Below are 27,568 nucleotides of genomic sequence, written 5' to 3'. Positions count from 1 at the left end.
AGTACACAACAGAACACTTTTTTTTCTTTATGTATTTTTTGAGGGAATCTTTTGAAGGAGAGCTGTTTCTGTTTCAGTGAACTGTGAACACATTGCTTTGGTCAACTGTGACGAAAGAAAAATGCCTCATTAAGTGCAGAGATGAAGGAGAGCGCAATGAAAAAAGTGAGAGTGGGAAAGGGATAGAAGTTAAACAAGATGAGCTTGAAAGATGAGAGAAAAATGAAGGAAAAAGTCAATTAATGAATGTAAGATGCAGTTCAACGTGTGTCAGAATTGTGAACAGGTAGAAATACAAGCAGAGTGTGAAATCCACACCACACCACACTTAGACTGGTGGAAAGAGTGGACAGTTGACAGGCAGCATGTTGGTCCTAACCGAGACAGAAAAGCATGTTTTTCTCTGCAGACTAAATGCCATCCTCACAGATCAAACAGCAGTATGATCAATTACACACAGAGAACCTTTGAAACCGTAAATGCCATCCAGACACATTCACGTCTGACAGGGTCATATAGAGGACATGAAGGGGCGATATTAATGTGACAAAGGAGGACTGATTTTCTTTTTGCCTGTGACATAAAAGGCATTCATATCCCAATCAATCTGTCTTTCACACACAACCATGAAACAAACTCCAATTAAAGCTGAAAGCAGTGTTGAGCAGGTCATCACATGCAAGTGTTTGTCGAGGTGAAGCCTGGACACTGACTGATTCATGCAGCTTTGTGCTGCTGCACACAAGGGTCACTGTGCAGTTGAGTGAGATGTCATTTCTTGCATGTGAGCATGATGGTGCACATTATTGTTGCACTTCCTTCGTCAACAATGTCACATTAAAGAGCACAGACCAAACAAGTTGCTGCTGCGTATCATGTAGCCCCAGAGTAGAGGTGGGAATCACAGGGTACCTCACAATACGATACGATACGACATGATATGATACGGTACGATATGGTACTGCACTGTACTGTATGATACGATAGGGTACGGTACGATATGATACGGTACAGTACATGAAGGTGTGATACGATACGATACATGGTCCACGATACCAATAATATCACGATACAATGATTCTGTGATAATCAATATATTGTAAGACAAAACTAAAGCAATACACCACAGTATCTGTCTAAGTGAAGAAAACAAAACATACATGAAAAGTTAGGATTTTCTCTATTTTAACAAAATAGATAAAGTCTATGTATTGACCGTGGATGGGACATCTGTTCACATAGCTTTCTCTGCTATTATCCCGCTGTAAACTCCCACCTCTTTGGTCAGGTAACTTCCACCCATGTTTCCCTCATTTGTTTACTTTAGCGCACCTTATTTTGCTAATTAAAATATTGATATTTGCCCTGGCATGCGAGGAAGGGCTCTAGACCAGAGCATTAACATCTAATAAAAACTAAAAACTGATTACTAAAACTTAATTCACATTGCCAGTGGGTGGCACTATGACTATGGTAAGCACCTCATTCAAAGTGGCACCATTTAAGTCATGGCTCAACAAGACTTTATTTATTACAGATCTGTTACCCTGTTACATAAGCCTACCACATTTCATGCATGGAGGGAAAATGAGCGCCGGGGGCTGCTTTGTTAAAACTTGATAGGAGGTGCTATACGGCCATTTCTCCACACGCTGAGACCAATAAAATACATCATTTTTCACCAGGACTGATGGAGGTGGGAAGCCCTTCAAATAAGTGATTTAAGGAAGAAATAGAAGAGGAGGAAGAAGAAGAGAAAAGGGCCCGGACAAACCCACTGGGTGCCAGTGTGCCCTGTTATCAACCAACAGCAGTGACAGATCTCGTCACAGCTCTTCACCATCTTCTAATTGCTCCAAACCACAGACAGCACGATGTAAAAATAAATAAATGGAAGTGGCATCTTGTAAAATGGAGCCTTTGAAATGTAAATGTTTGTCAGACAAAGGTTTTCACTGACAGGCTTTGTGTTTGTCATCTTTCATTGTGCGAGACCCTGGATGATTGACTTCCTTTCGTATGCTGAGGGGCATTGACATTTCCATGCCCTTCTACCAAGATGTATAACTTTCTATTGAACCAGCGCTAGTGCAAACAGCATGCCCAGTCAATGGACCATGCTGTGTTGTGTCAATAGCTATAATGTTGCTGTGATGTGTATGTGTGTGTGTGCAGCATACAATTAATTCCGTGTGTTGACCCTAACCCTACATATCTGTAGTGTAAAGGCTGTGTGACCAGTGAAGGGGAAAATAGTTTGTACACCGCAGGCACTGAATTTTTGTGTTCTTGTTTGCGTGTGTGTTTACAGACCACACACATACACACGCACACACACAGAGCTGCAGGCGTAAACTGAAAGTATACATGTTTTAGTACATGTGTGAATGCTGAATTGTTTGTTGGCATTTTTTTTTTAACCCAATCTTGTCTGGCAACAGCACCACACATGACAACATGCCATGGTCGGTAACCATGACAAACCAAACTCAGACAAACCTCTTGTGGGAATGGTTTAGTTTTGTTTAAATGTGGTTCTAAACGGTATTAACACATAGTCGGGGTGTTACACAGAAATGACAGCACTCTGTACACTCCCTTTGCCGAAAAAGTAGAGGATAAGGAAAAAATATTTGCAGCTTTAACTTGTCTTTTTGCACAGGAAACTGCCGTTTGTGTCACTTTGTAAACAAGTCCAGGGATAAAATCTACATGTTTAGCTCACAATCAAATGGTGGTTTTGTCATCGTGTTGGTTGGATATCATCTATCTTAAGCAAAGTAAATTAGCCTAGTTATGTTCCTTCAATCATGATTGGACCAAACAGTCCCTTTCTTCATGATTTTTTTGATTGTATAAACATGGAATTAACCCAATTGAATGAACGCTTATGAACAGTTGATATAAGCATATATTATCGATTCACATCTGACATGTAGAGGACACTTGAAGAGCTGAAACAAACCCCCGATTCCCACTTTTTTTCAAGGTCTGTTTGGTCGCTGTCCTCATCAAATGGATTTTGCCACCATGGATGTGAAATCTAAGAAAGATTACGATTCAAGATTACATATTACACTGTATCTTGTTTACGCAAATAAGCAATGCATGGATGTATTTGTACTGCATGCGTACTTATACCTGTATGTCTACTTGTAAAATATGTTTTTAAATTGTGTCAATGTGTGTGTAAGCAGTAGCCAAACTGTTGAGTCAGTGCCTTCACTTCTGTTTAGGTTTGAGTGGATTACAAAGGAATGAGGATCAGCAGGGAGGAGAGGAAGCAGACAGTCTACGCAGCAGGTCTGGTACAGCCCAAGGCTTTGTCCTGGTCTCCAGAGAGCTCGGTGCGTCCCAGATCAACCAATCTCAGAATTCACTTGCCCTTCATCCTGGGCTTTTTGGTGACTTTTTTTTGTTTAAAAGTCCCTTTTACGTAACTAAGACGTTTGGATGAACAGGATATCTCACCGCAAGCCCCAGATGCAATTACATCCTGGAGCCCAGGCGATGTACTGAGAGCCGTACAATCCAAATCGTCAGGGTTTACAAGATTTCCCTGTGAGTTGAGGGGGAAAGCAAGTAAAGTGAGTCTAAAAACCTGTCTTGTAGACGTTAAAAAAAAAAAAAAATTGCACTGTGGCATGAAATATAAACAACAACAGCAAACGATTCATCTTAATTCATGTGTTTCAGCGCGAATACATGACAATTGTGTGTGCATGTGTGTGTGTGCGTGTGTGTGTGTCTGGGTGGGTGGATGCTTGTGCCCACAGTATGTTTCAGACAGGCCTTTGCTTTGGTTGACAGCACTGCAGCAACATTCATAACAGCCCTGGGAAAATGTAATGAGGTAAAGTGTCACAACATCTCACATCGCTCTACTAGCCTTCAGTTCTGACAGCCTGACTCCGCTCACTGATGTTACGTGCATGTGTGTCTTGTGTGTGTGTGCACTTGTATGTATAGCTTCATGAGGACCAAAAAAACCACCCCCCAAAATCATCTAAACTATGGGAGGATATTTTAAGAAAGGGAGGACACTTTATCTCATCCTCACAGGGCTTTTTAAGACTTAGGGTTAGGCATTTAGTTGTAATAGTTCAGTTTAGAGTAAGGGGTTATGGTATGTATTATGTCTATGAGTTTCCTCGCTAAAAGTTCTTTAAAATCATATATGTGTGTGTGTGTTTGTGGGTGCATGTGTCCAATGGCTCCATCTCTGGTGTCTTTTAATATTTTGTGTGGGTGGGAGGGCAGTGAAGGAAGAAGAAGCCAGGAACAGGAAATGCCAAACAAGCTGCCACTGTGCCACCAGCACAACACAGTCACACTCTATTTCTGTCTTCCCACAGAAAGAGAAAGAGAGACATTTTAAAATAAGAGGAAATTCAAAATAGATACAGACAATCACTGGGACACGTAGCACAGATGTCCCACTTTTTTTTTTTTTTAGGTTCAATCCCCTTCTCTTCTATTCCCTTGTCTTCATTTCCTTCCTTAGAGCTACCTCTGTTCCTCTGCCTCATCCTCCCAACACTCTTGTCTTGTTCATTAGTCACTTCTGAGTCTTTCACCTTCTATTTTCCATCCCTCCCTCTGGACATATCTAAATGGCAAGTTTATCCTCCTTTGCCCTGTGAGTCTCACTAGGTTAATTTTCTTTTGAGTCACTGGGGTGAACATGTGTCCCCTTAGGGCTCGCAGCAGCAGCAGCAGCAGCAGCAGCAGCAAAAGCAACAGCCAGCGTCCCTCTGGGCCATGTAAAGTTTGGCCCGTTCCTCGACAACTTCATCTGCCTAGGGACACCCAGGAGTGTTCATTAACACGTCTCACCTAAGCTTAAAGAGATGCACAACCAACCCTTAAAACAGATTACTTTCTCGACTGTCATTTTCTCTACTTCCTCTTCAATCTTCCATCTCACATTTTTTAATCACCTGTCATCAATCTTCCCATCCGTTCCACCTTCCTCCCAGACTTTATTACTTCATTTTTATACCCCGTCTCCTTTCCCTTTCCCTTCCATCACATGTCCTTTCCTTCCCTCCTTCCACCCTCACTTCCTCCTCGCTCTGTCCTCACTTCTATGGGCATGCACGCTTAAAAAATACTATAATTCTACTCTTAAAAGTAGAGCACATCCCCAGAGGCATGAGTGACAGGCTATTCTCTGCCTCCTGTCACTATGTCTGACATACTTAAAGAGAAAATAGTAGGGTGAAATTATCTGTTTTTTCCTTAGTGCTGTCAGAGTCAATTAATCACTGACGGTGCAATTATACGAGGATGTGATACCTAGTAGAGCTTAAGGAGGAATTATTCACCATTTCTTTTAAAGGCAAGGTACTTTGTGTTTAACCGTCAGTCACACTCAGGCCCTGTCAGGGATGTTATCCACTCAGTCATCTTTGCTCTGTCTCCTTCTGTTTTATGTTTTCTTGTTCTCATTCTTGACTTGGCATTTCTTTTTCTCTAAATCACAGAGATAAGAAAAGAAAACACTCTGTTTGATCGAGTTAGGTCACCTCAGTGTGTATACAATGATGTTTGTACTTTTACCACATTTCTAAAAGTATTTGTTCAGCCTGGACACCAGGAAAAATCTTTCTGCAAACCATGGGGAATGGTACATGTATCATCTAAGGCACACGTGTCAAACTCAAGGCCCGGGGGCCAGATGTGGCCCGCCACGTCATTTTATGTGGCCCGCGGGTGATTAATTGGTCTTAAACATCTGTGTTAAAATAGGTCTATGCTGCTATAAGACGTGCATTGACCATAAACTACATTTCCCACAATGCATGGCGATTGCGTTACCTGCAAAGTGACGGCACTGCCACAAGATTGCAGTGTATCATTGTATATACGCATCAAGCGACGAGTGAAATTGAGATTGAGACTGTGATTGCAGCAGAATGTGTTCACAAAAGCCACAACCAAAAACGATGTGGCAGTGAAAGCTCACTTTATTGAGGCTGAAGAAATCACCCGTGCCTCAAAATCTTTTTCTGAGGGTGTGTTTTTGAAGCAGTGCATGCTGAAGGTGTGTGAGCAGGTCTGCCCTGACCAGATACAGACTTTTAAAACTGTTAGTTTGTCAAGAAACACCATCGCGGAACAGGTTACATCCAATGCAATATAATACACTACATCATATTTGTAACTTGAATAAGTAAGAAATACAGAAAGTTATTTAGCAATAATGTTACAGAGTAGTTACATTTAGTTACATTTATTCTGTGCACATTTATTCTGGCCCTTTGAGGGTAATCATTATGCTGATGTGGCACTCAGTGAAAATTAGTTTGACACCCCTTAGATTTGAACATTTGTCATTATATATATATGTTTCTGGAGTTGGCTGAGTCAACATAATCAAATGATTACATGTGTCAGGACTAGCACCCAATGTGGTCTTCTTCTGTAGCATATTCAATGTTGTGCATTCAGAGATGGTCTTCTCCAACTCTTGGTACTGCTCATTGGATATTTCTTTATTTATTTTCTGGACCATTTTTAGTTTCTGAAATTCTCAGCCCAGGCATCAACAACTACACCGCTTTAAAAGTCACTTAAGTTACCTTTCTGTCCTATTCTGATGCACTATTTAAAATTCAGTAGGTAAACTTGACCATGACTATATGACTCCCTGGATAGAGATTATGCTGTTACATATTTGCAGTAACAAGCAGGTGTAGAGGTGAACCTAACTTCACAAGTATCTGAGGTCAAATTCTCACAAGCGGCACAGTTTGAGACCAAAATGTTAAAAGATTGTGTTGCAGTGTTTGTATAGAAACAATCATTATTCCCGAGCTCCAACTATAGGTGCTTTTGCCGTTTAATATAAGTTTAAAATACATTGTTTGCAGAATTGTACTACACCAATTTTTCTCTGGTGATCAAGTTGAAATACAACTGTGTATTAAAATACATAATTACTTCCACCAAGGAGGTTATTTTTTTGGCCAAGTTTGTCTGTGAAGGATTGATTTTTAATTACATTTTCTGGGGATTTAGGTTATGGTCCAAAGGAAGAAATTATTTAATTTTGGGGGTGATACAAATCAAAAAAAAAAAAAAAAAGCAATTAAATGTGTGAGCAAGTGTACTGAGGCACTGTGGTTAACTGAGCAGTTTGTACTACACATGAAACACGCCACAAGTGGTTAAAACACGAGTAAAGTCATTTCCATTCAGAAACATGAGCTCACATACATCTGGGTTTGCAGAAAAGATCAAAAACATCTGATCCTGGTGACAGGGCTCGCTGAAAGGCTTGGTTCTTGGTCTTAAAGGAAAAATCAATTTGCCCTGCTTTCTACTTGTCCAGCCTTTACATGCTTCACTACCTCCAACAGACGTCACCCTGTGTATACAGAGTCATTACCTCCATTCATTCAGCACAACACACACACACACACACACACACACACACACACACACACACACACACACACACGGACACATACTGAGCTAATCATGCAGGAGCATGCATATGCTTTACCCGGTACTTTAGCTGACGAGTAAATTACAAAGACGAGCGGTCATGACCAGGCAACTCAAGGTGGTACGTGTGTATATATGGAGTGTATGGAATGGAAAAAAGGGAAAACATGAATGTGTGTGTGTGTGTGTGGGGGGGGGGGGGGGGGTGTTGAACAGTGAGAGGGAAAAAGTGCTAAAGAAAGAGAGGTGGGTCCTGGCAACTTGGCCAGCAGCTCATTAATCTGCAGTGTGTTTATACCAAAGAGATAGTCACACACACACACACACACACACACACACACACACACACACACACACACACACACACACACACACACACACACCCACACACACGCACACTCACACACACACACACACACACACACACACACACACACACACACACACACACACACACACACACACAGCTCATTCCCATTCAGCACTGCAGCCAGTATGTCCTTTGTTTCTCATTGTCCTGAGAAGTCTGGTGAGAAACGAGTGTCCGCACTGATTGAAAACTAGCAAATGTTGTGCCAACCACACTCCGCTTATCTACCATGAGCACACTTTAACTGCACACTGGTGCGCACACATGCATGTTTCAGAGCTTGTGTCTGCTAGTTTTCATGTGTATATGATGTCATGATCAGGCTTTCCATGAGTACATGTGTCATGTTTTCCCGCCCTGCAGCTCCAATCAGGTGGTGCTGGCAGGTGGGGTGAGGGTGGGGGGGGGCCATGGTCATTCATAATGCTGATGGAGGAATCCGGTGGTGTGGATGAATTAATGAGGCACGTTAATAGAGGTAGATCCAGCCAATATCAGCCTCTTAAGAGCTCCTGCGTTGCCAACGCATTGTGACAAATGGATAGTCATCAATCACACTGCAGTCGTGCACACTGCCATTTACTTCCCCATCAAGCCCCATGCACATCTCACCTGAGTCACTGTGCCAAGTCATTTGTTGTTATATCACTGTCTGTTTGGTGAAGCATCTTAGGAAAACAAGCATACTTCAGCAGAAATAAAACGACCCATTAAATGATCCCTTTGCTGTTGTTGTTTGTGTTCTATCACTGACCTGGGACAAATGTATTTATTTAGAATGGCTTTTAATAACCAGTAGCATGGTGACATGAAACTGCAACACCTTCCTTTTGCTTAAAATATAGTATATTTCGAAATTGTATTGATAACTGATGTCCGCCAGGAGGTATTTACACTGGAGTTTGTGTCTGTCTGTCTGTTAGCAACATTCAAAAAGTCGAGGAAGGATTTGGATGAAATTTTCAGGAAATGTGGGACCAGGAGGAAGTGATTAAATTTTGGGCATGATCCGTAGACGCTTTCACTAATTTTATCGCTATTTTGTGGGGGGCTTAGCTGCCTTGGTGGAGGTCTGCGCTCAACGAGTTCTTCTAGTTTAAGTATGTTTTATATTTTTTGATACAAAGCACTTCAGGTTCATCACACCAAGTGACCCTCATGTGGAGGATAAAGCAGTGATTTGATTCACTGAAAATTTTGTTTCTTTTCACTACATTAGTGTTTCGATTAGGTACAGCAAATACTTCTAAATCATTATTGGTGATCTGAGAGATTTATTTATAATGGCAACCACCATAGTATCAATATTAACCAGTACATATTGATTTCTATGACACAGTTTCGCCGTGCACAGAATATAATGTTATATTGGCAAATAAAAAGCAGGGAAATGATCTCAAAGAGTCAGTCGACGTATGTGAAGAATTACAGTTATGGATCATTCAAGACAATAACAGCACAACAACAGATTTCAGCACACTCAGGGCAGATTTCAGGAGACTCTTTGGGACACAAATGTACAGAATCACACTGTCCAAAAACAAAACAAAAAGAAAGAAATAGAAAACAATAACCAATAAAACATCAAGGTCCTAGAGGTACCATGTTTTGCCACAGTCTGTCTCTGCTGTTGTTCCGTGTGACCTATCAAATATTTCATTGTTATAAGAATCATCAATTTCTAACAGTGCTTTCTTTCACTCTGGTGGTCAGCACTGGACGCAACATTGCCTGAAATAGTAGTAGTCAAACAACAGCACTAGATATCCACAACATATTGACCTAGCTGCTAGAACTTGTAGGATTTGGAGCCGCACACATAAATATCTTCAATCATTAATGAAAGAGCGTGAATGTGATGTCCTGCAGGGAGCAGCATGGCAGCGTGGACCCTTTCTATCTGTCTTCTTCTACATACCCTCGCTACTCACCGACAACCCATCTATCTTCTGCTTTACTGCTCGGTCCTATGTTTCTGGTGATAACCCGTCTTTATTGCATTCAAGACCTCGAGGTCCAAGCATGCCAATTTCACCCCACTGCCTCGGTTCACTCCAAATCCCCCGATTCTGACAGATCCGCTGACAAACATCTCATGAGCCTGCGTGTCCCTACAATAAAACATCCATTATCCTCAGCTGCAGCCTGTCCTCACCATTCCCCCCTGTCATCTTTGACCTCATCACTAAGATCTGTGGACACACCGGTGAGCGAGGTGAGGGGCTGCTTATATTATTAGCCTGAGCCTCATGAATGTTTCAGGCTCAATCATATGATCTAAAGTGAGTGGAGTGGGTCCCAGAGGATGAATTAGCTAATACAGAAACTCAGGCCCGCTTCTCTTGGCCTTTATGAACATGAGTTATGCATTAGCTCTTAATAAAGTCTTGAGTATATATTGGATTTATAAATGGCAGACGCAGGTGTGAGTGAGTGTGTTCTTGTATTTGTTACCTCTTTGGGAACTTTTAAGTTCTACTTAAAAATGCTAAGTAGAACCATATAAGGTTCTTCGGCTTGTCCTCATAGGAGAACCCTTTTTGGTTCCAGGTAGAATATTTTATAAAGTTTCCACCTGGAACCCTTAGTGTTTCCAAGAACCCTTTTAAAACCCTTTATTCAGGAAAGGGGTTTTAAAGGGTTCTCTGTATCAAAATGGTTCTTACTGGAACCATTAGTGTTACCAAGAACCCTTTGGGGTTTCCTTGGGAAAGGGTTTTTTCAGACGCAAATTATTCCAGCTAGAACCTCAGCCCTTGCAGAAGAATACTTTTGGAACCCTTAATTCTAAGAGTGTAGTCAGGACCAGAAGTTCTCATGGAGACACAATCCTGGTCCTAGTGAGACAGACCCTCATTTCTGATGATTCGATTAAGTTTGGGGGTAATGTTTAAGCTGTGGTTAGGTTAAGGTTAATCCTTCATTTTGGCCAATCCAAATGAATGGAAGTTAATGCAGTGTCCTAAGAAGAATACATATGCCAACCTGCGTGTGTGTGTGTTTGTTGTGGGAACTTAAATGTGCCATATGTAAGAATGTGGCCAAGAACGGGGCAGCGGTGGCTCAGTTGGTAGAGCACCTGCCCCATATGCTGAGGCTGTAACCCACACCAAGCGGTCTTTCCTGCGCGTCATTCCCCATCTCTCTGCCTCCCGTTTCCTTTCTCTCTATACTATGCTATCATTAAAGGCAAAAAGGCCCAAAAAATACATAAGAAAAAAGAATGTTGCCAAGAATGTGGCTGAGACTCTAATGACTGCAATGATTGGTCGACGGTGGTAGGTGGCGCCACATGACGCCAAAACATTATTTCCAAACATAAACATGATTTGCAGTCTGCAAAATATTTTTTTTAATGCAAATATTTTGACTGTACTGTTGTTGTTGGTGAGTTCAGTTTGTTATATGAACATTATTCCTGAGTCTCTGTGACATATTAGGAGGATTTTACGGCCAGTTGCTTTAGATTTATTACATAATGCACCTTTAAATCTGTTTCGACTTAAGGACTTGTCTTCCATATTGGGACAAAATGCAAGTCCCCAAAATGTAAATCTTTACATGTGAAGACATGTTGTGTGGTTAGGTTTAAGTTATGGTGAAAGTCAGTGTAATGTCCTCTGAAGTCATAGAAACCAGTGTGTGTGTGTGTGTGTGTGTGTGTGTGTGCTTGAGAAGAAGAGAGAGAGTGAGAAAAAAGAAACTAAAAGGGAGGAAATATTTTGTGCAGAACCTTGTGAGAACATTTGGAAATCTGAGTTTGGACGTGAGTGCGCATGTGAACTTGAATGAATTTCATTTTATGCATGAGTACAAAGGCATTTTGGTATGAATAATTGTACTGGCCTTTGAAAGGAAAATAAAGAGCGAGGGAAAGGGAACGAGACAGACGCATAGAGCCAGAGCGAGAGGAGGTGGTGCTGAGGAGAGGTTAGGGGTTGTGGTAGAGTGAGGAACAGCAAAGGGGAGGAAATGAAATGTGTTATTGGTGAGAAATGTTGCACTGCGAGAAATATCCAATACAGCAATATACTGTCGGAACATCATATAGGAGGGGTGAGGGGAGGGGGACAGGGGAGGAGGCTGGAGAGAGGGCAGATAATTGAGGAAAAAGGACTGATAGATGGGGACAAAGAAAATGAGGATTAATAAAAGGGAAAGGGGGGGTGAAAGAGCAGGAAGAAAGTATGTAGATATGAAGGTGTGGTCAAATGAATAAATGTGAGGTAAAAAAAAAACATAGATAGAGAGAGGTAATGGAAGGCAGAGGGAGTGGAAGGAAGTGGAAAGACTCAGATCTAATCACCATGATTGGATATGAGGCCAGAGTGTGTGGAGAGGTGAAAAATAAATATAATAACGTTCAGGTGTGCTTCCCGTTGAGCAGAAAACTCGAGGACATCGCTGCGAGCCAAGATACTGCAGAAGATGCTGCTGCTTAATGTGTTTTTTTTTGCTTGACGTTGACCGAGGACTGTAAAATTCAACTCTGTTAGAGGGTGAAGCGTTTGCAACTGCAACTGTAGTAAGATAATGGAAAGATTGAGGCGACATGACCGATGTTTGTGGCCACCACCAGCAAGCTGTGCAATGCAGTAAAAGCTGCCATAGCTTTGTTTCCATTTAAAACCCTGGCTTGTGACCCAAGAGGACACTTTAGAGCATGGTGTTTTCGTCCATTGTGGCATGCAAGGGTTGCCCTCCCTGGATGTGTTGTGTCATTAAAAGGACTCATCCATCCATCCATCATCTACCGCTTTATCCTAAACCAGAGGGTTGCGGGGGGTGCTGTGCCTATCTCAGCTGACATTTGGCGATAGGTGGGGTACACCCTGGACAGTTCACCAGTCCATCGCAGGACCACATATAGAGACAAACAACCATTCACTCACACTCTCACACCTATGGTCAATTTAGAGTGACCAATTCACCTCATCCCGGTATCGCATGTTTTTGGACTGTGGGAGGAAGCCGGAGAACCCGGAGAAAACCCACACACACACAGGGAGAACATGCAAACTCCTTGCAGAAAGGCCCTTGTTCCAAAGTTGTTCCAAACGGGGCTGGAACCCAAGTTAACCTAGTTCCCTGGTGTCCTAATGAACATGTCTGTGACATGCTTTGGTTAAAATACCTTAAGGATGAAGCACCACAGCAGTTCAATCACCCTGCCAAAACAGCCCTGTTCAGAACGCTCGGTTTTGAGTGCCTTTCTCTTTAAATGCAACTGAGACACATGAAACTACGTCATTTGCCGACTATAGCCGGCACATTGCCGTCATATATAAAATGTATCCACTGGACACGTAAATCCTCTCAGGCTGGAAGTTTGTGTAGAACTCTGTGCAGCACTGTGCAGCCAAGAATAGAACACTTCGCAGACTTCCGCTCTTCCGGATAATATTGCCCTTGCTTGCACTCTTGTGTTGTTTTAGGGACAAAGCGGAGCTCAGCGAGACAACAATTCCAGGAATTTATCAGTCTGACATCAGATTGCGTGAGGAAGTCAACATCACATGTTTTATCTCCTGTACTTAGACTGAGGCGGACCACAAAAACACGAGGGAGTCTTTCTTTTTCACACTTTGCCTACTCATATGGCCTTAATATGTCCATTTAAGGCATACTTTCAGATGTGCCATATATATTATGTGAAAAGGAGAATCTCTCTCCGCTCACTTTAAAGAAGGTTACACAGAGAACACAGTTTTTCTCCTGGGGGAGAGGCTGACAGCCTTTTGAGGTACACTTTTCTTGCACTTTGGGCTGGAAGAGCATAAAAATGATCAAGTGTCTATGCTTTTTTTTACCCTGCTCATGTTGGGTGTTATACCCACCAACACTCTGGTCCTTGTTTCTGACTGATTTCCTTTAGGAGATTTTGGAGCGCTGAGGAGGAATGTTGATGAGGGGGATAAAAAAAAGTAGAAAAAAAGAAGAAGAAATGTCACAGCCAGTGGAGCATGTCGCTTTGGCCAAATTGTCTGAGGCAGCTCAGGTTCCGTTATCTCCTCTAATTCATCATGCAAATGACAGACTGAAAGGAGGAGGGGGAATCCACAATGGGATACGGGAAGATGGATAGAGAGGAGGTTGGAGGACAGTGGTTGGAAAGAGAGGAAGAGAGAACAGTGTGATGAGAGTAATTTCCTCAGTTTAATGGGGTGATTTTCTGTCTTGATCTTACAGCACATTCTGCATTTAAAATCTGAAAGTCAAACTTCATGACCGGGGCTCAGTGTTAATTCTGAAATAGCCATGAATAAAACACACTGTTTTTCCTCTGATTGTTGGCTGACACATATGAAAGATTGCACAGATTTACCTGTCTGTTGCCTTTCTGTCTTCTGACTGACTGATGGACAAATTGGGGCCTTTCTGGAGAACAAACAGCCGAGCAGATATAATTGCCCTCGCTCCTGTTCTATTTACGGTTATTTGTTGACCTGTATTCAGAGGAAGGTTAAATTGTTTTCTGTACAACAAACCACAATTGAATCAAACGCAGCTGTCACAAAAACAACGTTACATTTTCAATGGCAAAAAAGGCATGAAAAGTAACGATGTCGCCTAAAGCCCACAGAGTCGGAGCTGATCACCACCGACAACGTCGCTGCCAAACTATAAATACGTCATATCTTAATACATACAGCACATGTTTAGACTCTAAATGACCAATTTCTCTCCTCAAATTATCTTAAAACTGCGTTCCGTGACACAGAAAAGTGAGAAACGGTCAATGTTTCAACAACAACAGTCTTTCTCTCTCTTTCTCTCCCGGACGCCATTGCTCACTGTAGCCAAAAGCACAACAACCTTGCGCAGCGACCCCTACTGATCGGGCGGGAAATTGCAGCGCCTATCCGTCCACGACGCAGAAGTATGAAGGCTCGAGGGGTCTCTGTGGTTACGCAGATGGATAACGCATTACGCAGTCGGAGAAGTATAATGTGGACTTAACCTTTTGAAACAATCACTCACTACAGCTGCTGGTCACTTAATTTGCACGTTTCTTGGATATAACCTGTTCTACAAACATGTTTACGAGCACAGGCTTCATGAAAAGCTCTCATTATAGAATAGAAGACATGACAGTTGTGTGCTGAATATTAGTCTCACGTTTTCCCTGACAGTTCTGATGCTTATGTTGACTGTATCAGTCAGGCTTTATCAACAGATAAACAGGTGCCACTAAGCTGTAGATTTTTATGCTTTGACAAAAGTTTGCGTTTGTGCAGCAAAACAAACAAGTTGACCTTGAGTCGAGGTTGTTTTGTCAGCTGACGTTGTCATGAATCACACAGAGAGCTACGTGGAGGAACAGTCTAATTTTGCAGTGATTAGGAAGTGATGGGATTAAGAAGGGTGAAATTTGACTTGTCACTGCAGGAGAAACACATCTTAAACCTAATGTGTTTACTGAGTACGGTCCATTGATAGTGAGATGCAGAACAAGTACTGCTCCAGTTGGTGTCCCTTGGTGAATTGGTCATATAGGCCACATCTTTACAAAATGTGTTTTTTATGTCTTCTTACGTGTTGTTGAGTCAAAGGTATAAATCATTTAAAGCATAGTTTATATGAAGGGAGTGTGCAGATATTTCCACGTGGTTTGGCCTCTCATTTACACGAAAAACCTGTTTTTAATCACAGAAAACGATTTTCTGAAATGTGTTGTCATGTCAACTGGGAGAAACGTGGTTTTAGGTTCTCAAGCGTCACATTATGCGCCACAAAATGACGTCGCGGGAGTCGCTCGTGTAGTTCATTGTTGTTGATTCTGAGGATTCTGATTGGCTTACATGGCTTTATCCTTCTCCCTACACTGCCGCCCATAGGTTTGGCGGCGCTCAATGGCGTATTTATGCGGGTTGATGAAGGACAACTTTTTTGAAAACAATGTTGTGTGCACATTGTTGTTTTTGAAAATGGAGGGGGGTTAAAAAACAATCGAATGAGAATGGCAATAAGGAAGAAGTCTTTTCTTTTTGTTCAAACCAAGTTTTTTTTTGTAAACGAAACTTAAAGGGACACTGTGTAGTATTTATGGGTTTATATGACCCAAAATCTACTTTTGTATACATATTATGTGCTCCTGCATTGTCTAGTCGCTGTATAATATTCTTTGTTTCATTTTCGTAGTGTTTCAAAAAGTCATGTAAAATAACATGGCCGCTACTGCATTGCCACGACGCCATGTTTCTACAGGAGCCTGTATAGACAAACGCGAGAGAACAAATCAGGCGTCGCTTTACTTGTAGCTGAAGTCCCGCCTCTCTCTCCGCTTCGTCTGCTACGGCCGCGGTAGCTCGCCCTCTCCCTCGCCTCACGAACCTCATCTGCTGACACGGAGTAAGACGACGAGGACGACATTTGACCAGCTGAGGATACCGTAGCGCTCAGGGAAGGGAGGGGGTGAGCAGAGGAGCAGTTCTTTGTTGTAAATTTCGCCCTCTCCTCTAGATGGCACTATAAACTACTTACTTCACCTTTAAGGGACAAGAAATTACATTAGCCACAGAGGCTACTAGGAGCTAACAGCAGTTAGCATTTGGAAAAGTGATCATTTGCAGGCTCGAGCAGGCACATTGCCGTCATATAACATGTATCCAGTGGACAGATAAATCCTCTGAAGATGGAAGTTTGTGTATGACTCTGTGCTGCACTGTGGAGCCAAGAACTTATACAACAATACAATAGAACTTTTCGCGGACTTAGCAGACTTCTGGTTTTCGGATACCGTTGCCCTCGCCAGCACTCTCGTTTTTTTTTACGCTTTTTTGAATTCCAGGAATTTAGCGCATTGTGACGTCCCAATGAGCGCGTAAGTCAACATCACATGTTTTATCTCTTGGAATTAGACTGAAGAGGACCACAAAAACACAAGTGAGTCATCTTTTTTCATACTTTGCCGACTGATATGACCTCCATGGTCCCATATATAAGGATTTCAATTATTAAAATTTGATTTTGGATAATATGTCCCCTTTAACATAATAGAAATAAGGCAGCCTAAATACTCCGTGTTCGAAAGGGTTAAAGAAACATTATACACTAAATAATTGAGTCAACATAATTATAATGATTGTAATAGTGAGAATGAAGCCTCTTTCATTCCCACTCTGACCCTCTGTCCTTGCACTGTGTAAGTTTGGTGAGTGGGCAGGAACACTGAACAGTTAGTACTGATACTTTTGTAATGAAAATGTTTGGTGGACAAATTTTGCTGCACTGCTGTGCAACTTTTTCATTTTATGGATTGCGCTGAAGCTCAAAATTGACAGTCCCTCTCATTTTTTGACAAAGAAAATCTTTTCAGAGAAAACACCTTGAACATTGAACAGCTCTGGTGTCACTAATAACATTAATATGGACTTTTTTCTGTTCAATTTGCACCTCTGCTTCACTCACTTTGATAGGTCATGGTCTCCTTTTTATACTCGTACATCTTGTTTCATAGGGTTTTTCAATTACTCCGGCTGATTAGACCTCTGCTCAGGTCTGAGAGGGTGGAGCCATGTTGGAAATTATATGATAACTATAGCACATAATTTCTTTGTGTTAATCAGAATGGTAGTGTGACCCCATCATGATGAGTTTGCACACAGTGTGCACACTCTCCGAACAGTGTAATAAAGGTGTAATCGGGCAGAATAAGTGGAAAAGCTTCTGTGATTGTACTCGTTGTGTAAGGGCTTCAAAGGATGGCAAATCTTATTTCCACTTCCTTGGTCTCACCGCTTATCTGCATTTTTTGTGTAAACCAGTAGAAGGATTAGAGACATTAAGACAGAGATATCTTACTATTTTTATCTTTGCATAATAAGTGACATAGAATCCCCCTGGGGTTGTTTTTTTTCCCATAGTTTATTTTGGGCTATATTTTATTCTTTCATATCTGGGAACAAACATTTGTTCCAGCAGTGGTGAAAAGAAAAATATAATTCATTTCTGTGTCTGAATACATAGCCATTATACAGCCATCTAACTGACAGACAGTGTTGTGTCTCATTAATCACTTATTCTGCTGCTGCAAGATCCAGGCTTTACAAAAAAGTTGTAATGATCAACAGGAGAGAACAACACACAGATGAGATCTTGTTGACTTTTTTTTGACATTTCTGTCTCTATAATACATTTTGTGACAAAGGATGACATGTAACAAGGACCCTGTGGCAAAAATGTGAGGGATCAAACTGAGATTTATGAAACTCATAAATGAAAATTCCAATGGATAACTCAGGAATCGTGTGTCTATTCCATAAATATAAGAGGCAGCAATGCCATAGCATCCAATCATTGGCCACTTGGTTACAGGACACAGCCTTTTATAACAGGGCATCACAATTACATTTCTGATGTGGGCGTTACAGCCTACTGCAAACCAGCCACCACGACCGTATGCTGCAATTGTACATTTCTGCACACACAGAGCTTACATTTGGAAAACCTAAGTAACTGTCTTCAATGGTGCGTATAACAGAGTCATGGATGATGCCACTGCAACTACACATCATTACTGACTCTTTACTTGAAAACTATGTCACTTTATAAATGTTGACATGACACATAAGGAGGTAAGGTATCTCAGTCTTTACTGGCAAGAGTGAATGAGGATAAAAAAGACGGATACTGACGATGAGAGCATATTGACAATGAGGATCTAGTGTAGCTGAAGTACTAACACTGAGATGTCCACACCACCCACCTCCCTCTCCTCTCTCTTGCCCTCATAAATATTAACCACAGACTCACAGTAGAAACACACACCATCAATAATGCAACTCCCCAAAATGCATCTTCCCAAATAATTGTGGCTATAAGCCAATTCCTACAGACGATATTGTTTGCTGCAGCTGTGTTGCCACTGCCCCCATTTTGACTAGGATTTCACGTGGAGAGCACAAACAGTTCAGACGATACTGGTTAATGTGCCTCCATGGCTGTAATTGGGTTATGTTGCATACATCAAAATGTGTTTACAATTGGAGGAGAAAGTACGTGGCCTACAATAAGCTGCTCAACTAAAAATGCAAGGAAATAGGAGCCACGGGTATGAAAAGCAACACAGAGATTATGGCATACAGTGCATTTCTGTAGGTCTAATTCCCTGAGAGCGTCACCATATTGTGTTGGTTAAATTGTGTTGAGTATTTGGTAATTAACCTTTTTGCTTTTAGCCAAGATTAATATTAACAACATCAGATATACAGCTGTTTAGCAATAATCAACACCGCAAAACACATAAGTAACACCAGGAAAAGCAATTAAACCTTCCCCAAAGAAGAAAGTTGAGGGGAAAACAAACAAGTGCAGAACTAATCAGTAAAAATAACAAACACTATGAACTATATAAATGTGCCACTCCCACCATTAAGGTAGAAATGCCATCATTTATTCCAATTACCAACCCAAACAAAATGGATTGCAGCAAATCATTGAAAACTCGGTGAGAATGTAATTCATGCATTTTACAAGCATTTGTCACAATTGATTGATCCAATGCAAGAATGTCTGATTGATTTCCAATGATGTTAATACCCACATATCAGACCCAGGACAATGTGCTTTTTTGACCTTTCACCTCTGATCTATGAACTTTTCCATTGGTAATGAGGCATGCAGAACACATGCATCAATGAGCTAACGTGGGGAAAACACGACACAGTTTGTTTAATAACTGCTTCGACTTCATCCTCCCAATCCATCCCAAGTTAATGCACTCAAACATTTTATCACCATCCTTTGGGATTTTCTACAAAGACCATAAATACTAGAAGTGGAGCTTGATGCTGGAAATGGTTGTGTTTAAAGAAGGTAACTATCCAAAAGAGACATAAGCCTTGAAACCACAAGGGGCTTAAGGCGTAAAACGCCCACATCGCACGGCAAAACAGTGACTCTTATTCATGTAGTGATCGAATATTTGTTTAAGTTCAACCCACAGTTCTTTGGCTAGGGTCCAGAATCAATGCACCAGACTGAACGCTGTCAACAACAACTTTGCACTGACTGTGATGTTTTCCAACTCAATTGAATCCTGTGGGCTAAATGTTGACTGCGTTGCATTTTTTATGATATCTACTTTTTGTTTTCCGTCTTCCCTCATCCACAGCAGCATGAACCACTGCTGCAGCACTTTAATCAGATACTCCACCCCTCGCTGAGCACACGGCTCCTCTGTGGCCCATGTGTCCTTGCACGTCTAGCTCTCACACACAGTCAGGCGTGGACAGACCTTCAACAGCACATTTCTATGACGGACACATTTTCCCCCTCATACAGCAGAGTGGAAGGATTTGCTTTGAGTGGCTCCAGACTCTAAATAAAAATAAGAAAGCAAAGCCCAGGGAGGAGAATTTTGTACATTGGGGCTTTTTATCCAAAGTTCAGATATCTGTTCAAACCTGCAAGGAAAAGTTCATACTCATCTTCTACCACTTTATCCCCCACATGACGGTACTACGCCAGAGCAGGTACTACAAAAAGTACAAGGTACTATGCGAGTGGAAACGCAACTTAACCGCGCCCTGCCGAGTTGAGCCGGTGGAAACATGCCATTAGAGAGTGAGAGTTTAGAGCACAGTTGTCAAACTGGCGGCCTTCCACTTAATATCATGCTATAATGAAAACGTGGCCGCCAGCGAGGTGATATAATATAATATAATATAATATATGTTTGCTAGGAATGTTTTTATAACATTTCTTTTGCTGCCAAGACAGCTCAGTGCCTACAAAATAGCGATAAAAATAGTGATAGCGTCTACGGATAGCGCCCAAAATTTAATCACGAGTTATGTTGCTAACAGACAGACAAACAAACAAACAAATAAACAAACAAACAAACAAACTCCGGCGAAAACATATACCTCCTTGTTGGATGTCAATAAGCTTGTTAGGGCCCGAGCCACGAATGACAGTGGCTGAAATGGCTCCTGACACAAATTTGAATTACAGCTGTCCACATTATTATTTACGTAGTTTTAAATTACTGTTTTTGATTATTAATACATTAATTTTGCATTATAAATAGTATTATGAAGTATAAGTGTGATATCATGATGCAATATTGTGAACAATTGTTTCTTTTTGACAGATTATTTGTCAAACCCCTGGTTTAGATTGTCCAATTTCCCTAATCCCCAAATCTGCATGATTTTGGACTGTGGGAGGAAACACACACAGAGAGTGCAGAAAGGCCCTTATTATTCAAACCTTCAAATTACACAGTGAGAGTACCGTAATCAACAGGGATGCAAATATCACATGATACTTTTTAAAGAAACACTGAAAGCCCGAAAGAACATATGCTAAATGTTAGCGCAGCATATGGCTGTCTCTCGTTCCCTTCTGCCACAGTGACACAGCATGAGTCTGCACTTGCCACCCTCTGTGGTTAGACTCCCTCTGAGTAGAAACCTAACTCACCGATCTCGCAGCTCTCCCCAGAGAAGCCCTGAGGACAGTAGCAACTATAGCCGTCACCTTCCTGCAGGCAGCTCCCTCCATGGAGACAGGGGTTGTTCTGGCACGGGTTATTCTCCACTGTGAAAAGGCGAGACAGAGAGAGGAGGATGAGGAGGAGGGTTAAGTGACAAAAGTGAATTTATAATTTATTTTCTTACAGAGGAAGAGCATTAAGTAGGTGCCTGCAATGTTGACAAACTGTGGCAGGCAATGATTTGGCATTATACCCCCTCTCATTATCCATACACAGCTCATCCTCCCACTGCTGCCTGACAGAAGCAACAGAGGAAGAAAAAAAAAACTGAGCAGGCAGCTTGTAGACTCTTCCTATCATCATGCATTTCTACAAGGTGACAGATTGGCTGTTGTTGCTTCTGTTGTGCCTATGTTTATCGTGACCCGGTAAAAGACAATTTTGCTGAGTCCACCCCCTCCTGCCGCTCTCCTGCCTCTAATCCCAGGTCTTACCGATGACTCAAGGTCCTCATAAATTAGCTGATTATCACCCACTCACGTACAGTAGTAGGCACCTATTTTAATGGCACATTACCGCGTCAGAGAGGAGATAAACATATTTAATGCTGCTGGGCTATAACTCCGTGCCTCTTCCTGGGAAATGTTTTGGCAGATGAATGGTGGATATTAGGAAGATTAAGTCGTAATTATTGAGCTTATATTTTAGGATGGGAGAGAGGGAGGAAATTTGATAAGCATGGTTACAGTGCAGAGCGGGCATCAGGAGTTTTTATTGTGAGTGCAAAGAACCAGTGTTGGGAAACTAGATTAAGTGTCTTTTTATTATGAAATTCTGATGGGATTTCAGCCCCTGACACAATCTTTGAGGCCATCTAATACTCTGCATCGTCTCCATAATAACACCCAGACTCACTCAATCATGTATGAGCAGAGAGTTTTTGGGCAGAACACACAGGGCACTTCCTCTGAAACACTGGGAATATTTTTCATTTGCATATATATATATATATATATATATATATATATATATATATATATATATATATATAGATATATACATATATATATATACAGATATATACATATATATATATATATATCTGCGTGTGTGGTCATGCATGTGTTTGTGTGAGATTATTTGCGGATGTTTGTCTTTGCATGCTGGTGAGATATGATGTGAGTGTGTGTGTTCAATTTCCTGTGAAATGTGTGAGACAGACTCCGACTGCTGCAGAAAGGCTGGTGTTGACATACTGGGCAAGGGAGATGATGGAGAGGCTGCTTTTGAAAATACATAGAAGTGACTCAACAAATGAGAAAAAACCCTTACAGGCAGGCTCATTTTCTTAAATCAACAGCAGTGGGGATGAGGTTAGAGAGAGGGACAACACTGTACGTGATGTGAAAACATACATTGCTTTAAGGTTAATGATACACTAATGGAGCAAGTACTAAGCAGGGCATGATAGGTTAAAAGCACAGTGAATATGGTCAATCTGAGCGACTTGTTTCTTTTTTCTTGTTTCTCGATCGTTGGGTTAGGTCGCATTAATTGATATAAGTAATTTTAGTGAAACATAGAGTAAAATAGTCATCTTTTTAATTGTTTTCCTGAACACAAATGGCGTAAACTTGTAATAAATAGATCTCTAACCGTTTACGACATGGCAATGAACGCAACACATTTTAGCCATCCGCGGGATCATGTTATCTTTGTCTTCCCCAATAATTCATGCTAAACCATGATGGTCACCTGAGATTGGCGAAGCACCCACCGTGACCCTCATGTGGAGGATAAAGTGATGGAAGATGGATGGATGGATGGTTTGATTATGTAAATAGTTATCAGTGGTTATAGCTTAATAAGAGTCAATTAAGAAGAACTGATTGCTGTTAATGGTTAGTCTAAAATTTCAATGTGCTCATAATCGCTGGTGATAACTCCTAAGATGTATGACGTGTGTGTATCTCTATGTGCGTGTGTGTGTGTGTGTTCATGGGGCTTTTGTTGTCGATAGATAGATAGAGTTTCTGTAGCTTAACCATTACCATTGAAGAGGAGCTGTGTGACCTGTGTTGATCAAATAATAAATTGTCCCAAAAGACAATTATAAATAATTATAAGTAGTGCTGGGCGCGTTAACACGATAGTGGCGGTTAACGGCGTCAGCGTTAACGTACATTAACGCAGGATGCGTTTCCATGGCGACTGTCTGGAAAAAGACACGTGTGACGTCATGTTTACGTGACTCCGGATTGTTAAAATGAGTCTCTAAAGTAGCGCTAAACTTTAAAAACAGAGGCACACATATGCAGTACACAGGTACGCTAGTTATTTGCAGCGCTGCTATTTTCGTTTAATAAACAGACCGCTCCAGTTCGACTGTAGGCGTCCTAACCGCCGCTAAAGGAGCTAATGCAGCTAACGGTGCTAACTGGTAAACGGTGCCTGGACTCCGGTGTCGCGGCAGGTGAACACGTCTTTTTCCGGGCAGTCGTCATGCGTGAACCTAGTGCCCAGCACTAATTATTAGTCTATTCTAAATAATTAATTATAGTTATTTTAATTTCATGTGGTCGGTTACTCTTCAGTTAATCAGTGGTGAATTTCTCTTGTGGAAAGATCAAGATCACATTTTTTAAAATAGTTTGTGCCTGTGGAGGTCAAAAGTAATAACCAAAGAAAGTTTTCAAGTTTTCTAACAACTTGAAAACACTCTTTTCTTTTCTTTTTTTCTCAACTTGACTCTTTTTTTTTGTTGTTGCTGTTTTCACAGCTCATTTTAGGTGATAAGAAACTCAGCAGCTGTTTGAAAATCTGCCAATTTGTGAAGGTGAGAGCACCATGAGTGCAAACTATTTACTGCACAGAACCACACTGACACACAACGTCTCTCGTGCTGGCTCGAACGGTTGTATTTTAGAGCCTAAAGAGAATTATTATCACTGTGCAAGATTTCCAAAAAAATGCTGTGAAAAAACTCTGAGAATTGAGAGAAAGTCTGCAGCAACAGAAATGGTCCAAACATTAACTAGAGGCAGAAAAAAAAAAAAAAAGACATAGCAACAGATTTTATCAGGTAAAGCAAAACAACAGAAGCAGCAGAATCTTTAATAACACAGGGGCTACAAAAAGAAGACATTTTATTCAAGACCGTGCATCAATGGACCTTTTTCACAGTGACGAGTGAGTTAAATTTAAACCTTTCAAAGAAGAACATTTTAGTCAGGGCACATTAAGCAGATGTCCCTCATTCAGTGGCATTAGACTTAGAGTTTGCCTATTTCCAGCACACACAGCCTCAAGCTGGATACAGCAAGTACAAACCAGGCTTTCAGGTGACACAGGACACAGATGATCAATCCAACAGTAAAATGTTCGGCGGAGATTCTGCAACAATGGATACATATCGAGACAAAATGTGTCTTATTGCTAAAGAGGACCACCCACCCAACCTCCTGTCTCATAGACACCGTAGTAGACAATGGCAGCTGATTGACAAAGAAAAACCATTACAACAGAATGTCTGTATATGTTACAATTTATAATATAATTCATAAATCCCCCCTCTCATTACGCTGGGGGTGAAGATCAAAGTGTGTGTCTGGGATACCTCTGCATGTGCAGTGATGGTATTAAATCTGAGCCACGCAAACATCCATCCCACTGTGACGCCACATAGCCCATGTGGACATGTGTCTACTGCAGTGGAAAATGAAGTGATGCACACAGTGGAACTGTGACAGATGAGGACCGGCTCGTCAAGCAGCCGCCAAGGATGACTGCAAGAGTCAAAAGGTGAAGTCATCACAGCCGTCCCCCTCCAGTCAATCACACACACACACACACACACACACACACACACACACACACACACACACACACACACACACACTGACTGTAAGACTAATATCTGCATCAGGGCTGCACGTGGCTTTTCTTTGCCCTCATGGAAGATGACAGTGACACGTCTTATAACTAATCCATCATCTCTTCTGGGTCTTAAATGGACGGCACTGTCGACTGCTGATTGGAAAAACTGGAGCAAAGCTAGTGCCCGATGCCTGTGGGTGTTTCGTTGATAACAACTGTGCAGCCACTTTATTCGCAATTTAAACTTGCACTGGTGGGCCGCAAACTCGGTTTATGTTTTGGTCTGTTGCCACAACCCACTGCCGTCCAATAACTGCCCTCTCAAAAAATGAAAAACAAGGGTCCGCAGTGGACACCGCAGTGGACAAGTGTTATAATGGCGACGAATAAAAGCAGAGTAATTTGACGACATGGTGTCGATACTTTTGTCCTGGCCAGGGAAGCAAAACAGAAAGCTACAGCCAAGGTTAGTCCATGCTCGCTCTCTCTCTCTCTCATACACGTTGTTGGTGGATATTTAATGTATGTGTATATATATATATTTTTTTTTTTTACAGTCGACTATTGTGGCCTTGTTGGTGTTAATTTTCCGCTGTTGTGACTCTGCTGCTCCAAAGCAGCGACACTTTCAATCTATCAGAATAAGTTCTGTGTATAAAAAATATAAAACAGACACCGGGACTGTAATGTATGTGTTTGGGTATGTGCATGAACACGGCATAATGTTGAGTATAAATGCAGTTTGCAAAGTTTGGCAACCACCACAAATAAAGTGCTTTGGATAGCAGTAACTGTTTAAATGCTTAAGATAATATTTAGAAATATATCCGCAGGTCCATTTTTCCTCCACAAAGAAAGGACTTGTTGACCAAAGTCCACCAGATGCCAGCAAAATTGCCTTAATCGTGAGAGGAGACTTTTCCTCAGCTGCCATTTACCCGCACTGATAAATGTCAAAAGTACTGAGCTGCGGCAGAAGAAGACATTGATCCAATCTGCAGACAATTAGTCACGACTTATTACGCACAAATGAGACTGTGCTCTTCACCATCTGGCCACATCCTGCACACTTAACAACAACATCATATGTACAGCATAAGGGTAAGATGGAGAGCTTATGGGTGAGGGTGACGACTGCAGCGGAATCAGCTCTTAAGAGGCAACACGCAGGGCTGTGAAAAAGTATTTGCCCCCGTCCTGATTTCCTGCATGTTCGTCACACTTAAATGTTTCAGGAAAGCTGAGCTCGCCACACCCAGGTCTGATTACTGGCCGACCTGTTTGAATCAAGAGATCACTTGAATAGAACCTGTAAGTGACGTGGGCCAAAAGATCGCAAAAAAAAGAACAGATGAGACAAAGTAATTAACATCTATCTTTCTGAAAAGGTTACAAAGCCATTTCTAAGGCTTTGGGACTCCAGCGAACCATGGTGAGGGCCTACAAGGATTACCCCAAGAGCGCAGCGAAGACTCATCCAAGAGGTCACAACATCTTAAGAACTGCAGGCCTCACTTTCCTCAGTTAAGGTCAGTGTTCATGACTCAACCATAAGAAGGAGACGAGGCAAAAATGGAGCTCCAAAGTCAAAACCACTGCTGACCAAAAAGAGCATCTCGACGATCCCTGAAGTCTTTTGGGGCAATATTCTGTGGACCTACCAAACAAAAGTTGAACTCTTTGGAAAGTGTGCGTCCTGTTACAGCTGGTGTAAAGGTAACACAACATTTCAGAAAGGAGCATCATGCATCAACAGTCAAACATGGTGGTGGTAGTGATGGTCTGGGGCTGCGTTGCTGCTTCAGGACCTGAACGACTTGCTGTGATTGATGGAACCATGAATTCTGCTCTCTACCAAATAATCCCGAAGGAGAATGTGCGGCCATCAGTTTGTGATGTCAAGCTAAAGTGCACTTCAGCAGCAGGACAATGATCCAAAACACATCAGCAAGTCCACATCTGAATGGCTTAAAAAACACAAAATTAAGGTTTTGGAGTGACCGAGTCAACGTCCGGACTTGAATCTAATTGAGATATTGTGGCATGACCTTAAAAGGCGTTTCACGCTCAGAAACCCTCCAATATGGCCGAATTAAAACAATTCCGCAAAATTCCCCCACAGTGATGTGAAAGACTCATTGCCAGTTATCGTGAATGCTGAATTGCAGTTGTTGCTGCCAACAGTGGCACACAACCACTTATTAGGTGTTGGGGGCAATTATTTTTTCCACCTGGGGCCATTTTTTTTCTATAATAAATAAAATCATCACTTAAAAACGGCATTTTGTGTTTACTTGGTTTATCGGGACTGTAAAATGTGTTGCTCAGGATTATAGTTATTCCTTTATATTTGGCATTTAATTATAAATGTGTGTGTATATGCTTGTGCCCATTAAATGACAATTAATAAGCCAGATTTTTTTTAAAAA

General features: G+C 41.5%; 1 protein-coding gene across 1 annotated transcript in view; it reads right to left on the bottom strand.

Annotated features, from left to right (window-relative positions):
* The window catches only part of ncanb (neurocan b), a gene marked incomplete at both ends in the record, with an annotated part of 113,984 nt that overhangs the window by 41,540 nt on the left and 44,876 nt on the right, over positions 1-27,568 (bottom strand). Inside the window, one exon of the mRNA XM_083888228.1 lies at positions 21,251-21,367. Within this exon, the coding sequence (XP_083744354.1) occupies positions 21,251-21,367 (117 nt within the window). The remainder of the gene's footprint in view (positions 1-21,250; positions 21,368-27,568) is intronic.

Source organism: Microchirus variegatus (assembly GCF_963457635.1).
Source record: "Microchirus variegatus genome assembly, chromosome: 4".
In the NCBI taxonomy this organism is placed as follows: Eukaryota; Metazoa; Chordata; class Actinopteri; order Pleuronectiformes; family Soleidae; genus Microchirus; species Microchirus variegatus.
Note: the sequence above shows the minus strand (reverse complement) of the source record. Positions and strands in the feature narration are given on the sequence as shown.